We start from the raw sequence: 8,787 nt of genomic DNA, 5'->3' as shown, positions 1-8,787 counted from the left end.
TTATTAGTATGACACGTAGAATTTAATTATTAGAGTTTTATTTTCGAAAAAATACCAATATTTCATATGTACAAATTAATTTATACTTCCTCCGTTGAGATAGTGAAAATTTATTAGTTATAAATGATAGTAATCCAACTAATTTAAAACTTCTATTTTAAGAAAGTGATGCAACTAAAAAAATTCATAATTTAATATGTTTGTATATTGTATTTTAGTACAGAGTAGTTTATAATAGTTCAAACTAACAACCAACTTTTAGGGCCGGTAGTTATATACGAAGTATTTTTTTATTTTATAGATATAATTATTAGTTGATCATTGATTCATGGGTAGGCATAATAATTGTCTCGATTGCAAAATTTATTTAATTGCGTCAGCATTTTCTCTCTCTAGAATTGAGAGCGTCTCTCACTAGTAGTGAGCTTCACTAGCGTGGCTAGGTTTCTTCTTTCCTCCTTCAAGGAGTTTCTGTTTGTCTTGTTTTCTCCCTGCATATCTTCATAGACCTTCTAGGTGGGAAAGAATTTGGATAGTTTTCTTGTGTCTGTGGTCTTACTTATCAAGCTTTTTATCCATTCAAGGAACTGGTTCTTGGGCTTGCTATCTCACCTCGTTTCCCAGAAAAGGTTTCAACATTTCTACAGGCCTTTTCGTCTCCCAATATTACTGAGCGCCTCCTCGTCGCTTTTGTCAACCAATACAAATTGAGCAGTTAATGCTCATCCACAACTGGTGCAGCTCTTTTATAGCTAAAGGCGGCTAAACGTTATAGCATATTAAATTCTCAATTTCCTGCTCCCCATGCATGACTGGTTTATTTTTCCAAGATCTTAAGTTCGTCTATAATGCGAATTATTTCAGCTCTGTAACTCATTCTCATCTTTATTCTCCTTCTTTCTTGTCTTTTCTTCTACCTTCCTCTAAATTAGTCTTCTCTTCTCTTTATTCCTTCCTTTTGTCTTTCTCTCATTACTCTTTCTGTCTACAACTATAAGTGATAATAGGAATTATCCTAATGCTCATAATGGACATCAAAACCAAGATCTGAGAGGGGGACCCCTCATTCCTACTCCTTAAGATTTTAATCTGGATAATGTTTCGATCGACTTTAACTCTTGTGTTATTGGTATGTTTATTGGACCACGTCCTCCTTCTGAACACTTCGTGCAACACATCGTCAACTCACGTTGGATAAGGTGGGGGGATAAGAGTCCATAGATCGAGCCCGTTTTTTCTGTTGGGTGCAGAACAAACCAAGACCAGAAAGGTCTTATTCTGGCTAATATAGCCACCATTGATGGAAGTTTAATTAATTTTAGACGATATCAAGTCAATTTTGTCCCACACCACATGAGCTTCACCCTTACTAGGGTATGGGTTAGGGTGTACGTGCTACCCTTGGCCTATCTCACCTCAAGCTGGGCAAGACAAATTCTCAGGCACGTGGGATATATCGAAGAGCTTGATCATGAAGGAGATGAGCTCCCCATACAAGCTGAGCTGAGGATGTGGATGTTAATTGATTTATCCGTCCCATTAATCCCGGGGTGCTTCGTACCCTTGGAAGGAAATAGGGTAATTTGGGTATACCTTAGATATGAAGGTATCTTCAAATTTTGCAAGTCTTGCGGGCGTGCTGGCCATTCCACCTTACTTTGCACTCTTCATGCAGTAGTAGCAAGAAGGAGGGTGAGGCGTAGGTTGGATGAGGTGGAGGCCGATGGGATAAGAGTGTTATATGGGCCGGCTGAATATCCATTCTACTCGAATTACATCTGTGGTTTACTGGATTGGTATAGATTCCGGAACACCGGTGTAGATCTACGACAATATGAGGCACCGAAAAACTTACCTTTCTATAAAAGGATGCCGAGGGAGGACATGGGGTTCGATGAGAGCCATCCGTATGACAACCCCCTATAATCCAAAGAAAGTGAGCATAGTGAGCAGTTTCATATCGGAGAAAAGGAGTTGTCAAATTATGACTCCGAACTGGTTGAAATGGAGGAAGAGCAGGTGGCGCCGGATCTCAAGCTTTCTCCAAGAAGGCGATTAGGTTTAGGAGGGGACCCCTATGCCGAGTTCATCCAAAGGGGGGCACCAAGCCCTAATATGGGCCAGCCGTAATAGTTTCTAGAGGATCGGCGCAATACGTCTGCACAACAAGCTCCTTCGATGGAAAATATGGGCTTAAATCCCATCAGGCCCTCCGCCATAAGGGCCTCGGATGCGTAAACTATAGGCAGCTTCCCACCTCTAACCCGCCCTACGTTCTTGAACTCGACTTTTGAGGTCGGAGAGTCCTTATCGGAACCGCAAAGGAATAGACAAGGAGGTGGTCCGGGTACGATATTCCTCACTTTGGGAATCACTGAATGGGATACTTCTCCATTCGATTTTGACAGAAGAAATGCAGTGGGTAGTGGAAATGCCGAAGGGCATATTAGGGCGTTGGATGCTCCTCTCGTGGCAAATATAGGGGGATGGTTAGAAAGCTCAATAATCATGGCTACGAGAAGAGTAGAGGAGGAGCAGCAGCAAATGAATGATGAGTATGCGTGCACTATTGAAGCAAGCACGATATTATCTTTGGGGATACAACATGCAAGAAGGGAGGAAATTCGGGAAATCCATCGCATTGCAAGGCCAACCACTCCACCTTTTCTTTGACTTTCTCCGTCAGAGTTGGCAGGACTTCCGAACCTTCCTCTAACAGAGTTCGATCCACCCAACACCCTGGTATCACACTTTAGCTCTTTCAATTTCACAAGATTTATTTAACTATGATGATAGTGCTAATGACAAAAAGCGTATAAGGGAGGCAGTGGATCATCTTCCACACTCGTGTGATGGTGATTCGATGAGATATAGTGAATCCGATTTTGAGTGGGTGGAAAGAAAGAGGCTCAAAAGGTTACATAGGTGGTCCGAGAAAGGTCGTTTTACAATTTGGCTCAAAGATGTTAAAGGGGCGAATAGGTTTGCGACAAAGGCTATTTCTGATCCCGGCATGGCTAGGGAATATGGGTGGACATAGATGGTGACATTCGAATGAGGGGTAAAAACAAACGGCCTCAAGATATTTCTTCCTCTTTAACTGAGTCTTTCAAATGACAGAAAAGTGAGGAAGTAACTTCAACTTTCAGGGAAGTAAGGGATGATATGGATATCGATCTTCAGTTATCCATTTTTGAGTCGCTAACACTAGCTGCGAAGGGTGAAGAGGCTGCTCCAAGTCAGCCCCCGAAAGGAGTATGGATGTTGTGGCATGGAATTGCAGGGGTTTAAATGACCCACACTCTCTTGCAATTCCCTACTTAGTGTGGCTCTGCCAATCGAAGTTACCAGTGTTTATGTTTGTCTCAAAAACCAAATAAGATTTTGCTAATGCGGCGGCTAGTTTAAGTGTTCTAGGTCCTACTTCCACTTTTGGTTGGAATTCAGAAGGAAGTAGTGGTGGTCTCCTAGTTCTATGTTGTTCTAATGATGTATTAATTTGTTTGTACTCGTCAAAAAACTTTATCCTTTGTAAAATGAATGTTTCTAATGGAATTAGTAAGTATGTACTATTTTTTTATGGTGAGCCTCAAGTAGAAAATAGAAGAATAGTATGGGAACAACTCCAATGCTTTTTGGAAGAGTTCAAAAATGTTCTAGTTATAGGGGATTTTAATCAAGTGGAAGTGGGAGTGATAAACTAGGAGGCTCGATACAAATTAGAGGGATTGATGCTCTCCTTGATTGGAGATTTAGTAGTAATGTCATAGAGGTTCCTTTCCCGGGGCCTAGGTTTACGTGGAGTAATAAGAGGGATGGAAACGATCTCATTATAGTAAGGCTAGATCGAGCTTCTATCACGGAGGAATGGTTCAGTCACTCTCCGGATGGTAGGGTTACCCATGAACCGATTGTTTGCTCCGACCATGCGGCTATCACTTATCATGATCAGGCTAGGTCTACTCGGTCTAATAGGCCTTATCAAATTGAAAATTGGTGTCTTCTGTTTCCGGAAATTAAAGAAATAGTGAAAGAATTGTGGAAAAGGGAACTTCGGGGGTCGCACATGTTTCAACTGTCAAGGAAGTTGGAGAGGTTAAGGTCTAAACTTCAATACTGGTGTTTGGAAAATAAGAATGTTTGGGGGATCAATTGGAGAAAGCTTTCCAAGGAGCTTCAAAGCACGGGGATGAATCTTAGTTCCCTTCAGGAAGGGCAGGGGCACATACAGCGTATTAATCTTCTTATCTAGGAAAGTCAACTGAGTTTTAACTTTTGGAAACAAAGAATGAAGGCCAACTGGGTCAAGTTTAGGGATTGTCCCACCCCTACAATGTATAGGAAAGTGAAGCAAAGGCAGCTTCACAATGAGATTTTGACCCTAAGAAATGACAATGACACTTGGGTAAAGGGTCAAAAGGAGGTGGAAGATGTGATCTTAACTTCAATCAAAGATATCTACAACCCGGCTACCCCTAATAATCATGGAGTAAACATCGACCTCTTACTCTGACAGCTAAATATCCCCTATCTCTCGGAGGAGGACTGCTTCAGGCTGGATAGGCGCTTCACGGATGGAGAAATAAAAAAGGCTATGCACAATATGCATTGCTATAAGTCGCCAGGCCCGGACGGCTTTATAGTGGATTTCTTCAAGACCTACTGGGAAGAGGTAGGTCAGTTAGTGGTGGATAATGTCAAGCAATTTCTGAGGACTAGAAATATGCTAAAAGAGTGGAACCAGTCCCTACTGGTGTTGATCCAAAAGGTTAAGGTCCCAGAGCTCGCCAGCCAGTTCAGACCGATCAATTTATGCAACACGATCTATAAGTGCATTTCAAAATGTTTGGTTAACAGACTAAAGTCGATCCTCCCAAGTCTGATAACGGAGAATCAGCATGCTTTTATCCTAGGGAGGTATATGGCGGATAATATTCTCCTGAGTTACGAGCTTATGCACCACATAGATTCAAGGAAAGGGCCGAATTTCACAGCAGTTAAGATCGATATGTCAAAGGCATATGATAGATAGGACTGGCTTTTTCTTCTAAAGGTCTTGCAAGCTTATGGGTTTTCCAGCCACTAGATTAGGATGATTTCACAATGTATTTTGACGGTGAGTTTCAAAACAGTCATAAATAGCACGACTTCGGATCATTTTGCTCCTAAGTGTGGGTTGAGGCAAGGGGACCCTCTCTCCCCGTATCTCTTCATCTTCTGTATGGATATCCTCTCTAGAATGCTGTTTCTAGAAGAGGATATTAAACAATTTCAAGGTCTGAATTTTCTCGTAGATCCCCCTGGATCTCTCATCTCTTCTTTGCAGATGATGCTATGTTTTCCTTCAAGGAAAATGAGGAGTCTTGTAGGTGCATTTCTGACATTCTTTAAAGTTTTGGCACAGCTTCTGGGCAACAATTAAACCTTCAGAAATCTCTTATAAAGTTTTCACCAGGGATCGACGACAAGAAAAAGTTAATGGTAAAGGAGCTCCTTGCTATGCCTGAAACGGAAAATATGGGAACGCATTTGGGCGCTCCGATTGACATACAAGGAAAGAGGAGCTCCTACTTTCAAAGCTTAGTGGACAAGGTCTCGGAAAAAATCATTTCTTGGGCCTCTTTGCACCTTTCTCAAGCGGCAAAATTAATTCTTATCAACACAATTTTGGTTAGCATGTCCGCTCATGTAATGAAGTGCCTGAAACTTCCTCAGAGCATCACAAGCAAGCTCGATTCTCTTATCACCCGGTTTTGGTGGTCCAACAATGGCAACAAAGGTTTGCATTAGGTTGGTAGGAGCGTCACTCAACTCCCTAAGAGTATGGGAGGTTTAGGGATTAGAGGCTCTTCAATTCTAAATGACGCCCTTCTTTTCAAACAAGCAACTAGGATGCACCTCAATCCACAACTTTTTCTTTCAATAGTATATAAGGGGTTTCCAAGAATGTGGCATCTGCAGTTTTTCTAAACCTTATGTGCGAAAGGGGAGTTCGTCGATGGGAAGGTCAAGTCTGTAAAAAGTCACTCAGGTGTTCAAGGAAGGTTTTGTTTGGAAGGTTGGAAATGGTAATAACATTAAGGAAATCAGTATGCCTTGGGTGAAAGGGGAAACCCCTTTAGTAAACTCGAGCCAAACCCTGAGGACAGCTTTGACTGGAAAGTGAGGGATTTTATCAACAGTGACACAGATACTTGGAAAACAGGAAAGGTTAGGGAATGCTTCGACTAGGATAGTGCAAGATCAATTTTGTCGATGGAGCTTCCACATACAGCTGAGGATGATTTCCTTTACTGGAAATACCATCCTTCAGGTAGGTACACTGTTAAAACTGGGTACTATTTTCTGTCTAAAAATTTGGGGTTAGAACACACCTCCTTTTTGGCTAGAGATCAGGAGTTTGTAAAGCTCATTTGGAGGATGGATGTCCAGCCTAAGTGGAAGCTCTTTCTTGGAGACTATTTCATGATGGTATTGCAGTCAAGGTTAACTTGGCTAGAAGGGGGATACAAATTGGTGCAACTTGTAACCAGCGTGGGGTGGAATTGGAGGATAGTCAACACCTCTTTAGGTTCTGTAATCTAGCAAAGGAAATTTGGGAGAATGGCTCCCTGATTATTTGCCCTAACTCTCATGGATCTAGTTCTTTAAAAAGATGGATTCAGCACTATATCATGTTGTTTTGTAGCGAGGATGGAAAGCATAGTAATCGTTGTGCTACGTTTATTGCGACTTTATGGGGACTATGGAAGTCCAGGAATGAAAGATGCTTCAAGGGAACTATAGGGACGACGAGCTTGGCAAGGGAATTTATGGATCTAGCTATGAAAGATCATGAGACCTTTAAACAACTTAGAAGCTTAACAACTGATATGGAGGCTTCTAGTAAGGATACTCCTCTTCTCCCCCCAGGTTTCAGTCATGTCCATTTGGGGAAGCATAGAATTGGCTTTGACAATTTCATTATGGAAGTTGATGGTTCCTGGGATAAGAAGACTACGAGGGCTAGGATTGGATGGTCAGTTAAGCCTGACCTCCAAGGAGTGATCATGGGGGAGAGTGGGAAACATGGATCATCTTCTTCCGCCCTTCATTGTGAGGCATGGGGTTGCCTCGAAGCAATGAAATGGGCTCGAGCTAAAGGTAGGCAAGGAATTCTTATCTTATCTGATTTCATCTGCCTTTTGAATAACTTACAAGAGGACTTATGCAAGGAGATCTGGATAACCTGGATACTAAAGGAGTTAAGGGAGGTAAGGGCACATTCCAAAGGTGCACAATTCTAAAGGTTCAAAGAGACCAGGTACAAAGGGCAGACGACATTGCGAAGAAATGTCGGGCTACTGGCACTAATCTTGTGTAGTCTCGTTCTCATTTGCTATTGTGAATATATATATATATATATATATATATATATATATATATATATATATATATATATATATATATATATATAAAGATCCATGGGTAGGTAGTTGAAATAACATATAAATCATCATACCAATTAAACTACAATACTGTTGTTTTTCACATATATGGAGTATGCTTCTATAATATTATATTCATTAATAGTATCCTATCTCTTAATATCTTAAGTCATAAAGGATTATTTTTTTATAAAATATAATTTGTATAAATGAAGTATATGTTAAGAGTGGGTATTGGCACAGACAATAAGATTATCCTAAAATTTGAAAAATTACCAGGGGTTCATCTGGACACAACACTAGTTACCCTTATAAACTTATCATGTTGCTTATTTACAAGAAAATTGTATTAGGTTTAAATTTACTCCAAAAAAGCTAAAAGGTACCCTAAATTAGCTAAAAATTACCCTAATACTGCTCGATTTACATTAATATTATTGTAAACCAAGTGTACACAAAAGCTTTGTTTTTAATCAGATACTCCCTTTCGTTTCTAAATAATTGACACACTTTGCTTTTGCTATCGTTCCTGAATAATGACACATTGACACTTACCAAAAATGGCAAGCACCCACTAACGACATTTAATTGTTTTTCAAACTTACACAATGTCCCACCACTTTTAAGGTTTCTATCACGTACGTCGATGCAAATCTTTTATCAATAGTATCTTTAATTATCAATAAACATAAATTACTACCTCCGCTTTGCATTACTCGCAACAAATTAATAATATATTGCGAGTAATGCAAAGCGGAGGTAGTATAGTAATTGAAATTTAATAATATATTTATTGAGACAATTTCTCACAAGACTATATTTTTTTATATGTATAAATTATAAATATTAGTCAAGTAGGTCAAATAAAAAGTGTAAAAAGTACAAAGGGAGTACAAAGTAATTCACTAACTTCACTCAAATATTTCTTAAACCCCACGTTCATTTCAATAAAACTACGCCTACTTAAATATTTATACCTCGTGGCCCGTGCCCATTTCAATGTGTAAATTAATGAGAGTGCATATAGGCACATAGCACCTTTTTATTAAACATGTATATAGGAGGGCGTTTTGGGGTTTTTATTTTTTTTCATTTGATGTTTTTCTACAGTGATACATTTATGTGTACTATTATGCATGTATAATTTACCAATAAAGTATAAGTTGTCTTAATAGTACTTTTTGTGTACTATATTACACGTAGTGGTATTTTTTGCTATCATATTTTCCCCAAAATCCCTTCCACTCGGTAATTTATTGGCCTACTTTCATGTGACAAACTTCAACAATGTCATCCTATATGTTAGCAAACATATAGGTGCTATGCACTTATAGTTATTCGGTTTATAATGGTAAGGTTT

At 39.7% G+C, this 8,787-nt stretch overlaps 1 protein-coding gene across 1 annotated transcript; it reads left to right on the top strand.

Moving 5' to 3' along the window:
- Positions 1-6,255: 6,255 nt before the first annotated feature.
- On the top strand, positions 6,256-7,286 carry LOC145591871 (uncharacterized). Its single transcript, XM_081648358.1, has 2 exons — positions 6,256-6,313; positions 6,481-7,286. The coding sequence occupies exons 1-2, from the start codon at positions 6,256-6,258 to the stop codon at positions 7,284-7,286; spliced, it is 864 nt and encodes a 287-aa protein (XP_081504484.1).
- Positions 7,287-8,787: the final 1,501 nt, after the last annotated feature.

The sequence above is a fragment of the Chenopodium album genome, chromosome 18 (genome assembly GCF_948465745.1).
Source record: "Chenopodium album chromosome 18, dcCheAlbu1.1, whole genome shotgun sequence".
Lineage (NCBI taxonomy): Eukaryota > Viridiplantae > Streptophyta > Magnoliopsida > Caryophyllales > Amaranthaceae > Chenopodium > Chenopodium album.
The sequence above is the reverse complement of the archived record's forward strand: the minus strand, read 5'-3'. Positions and strand labels throughout refer to the sequence as shown.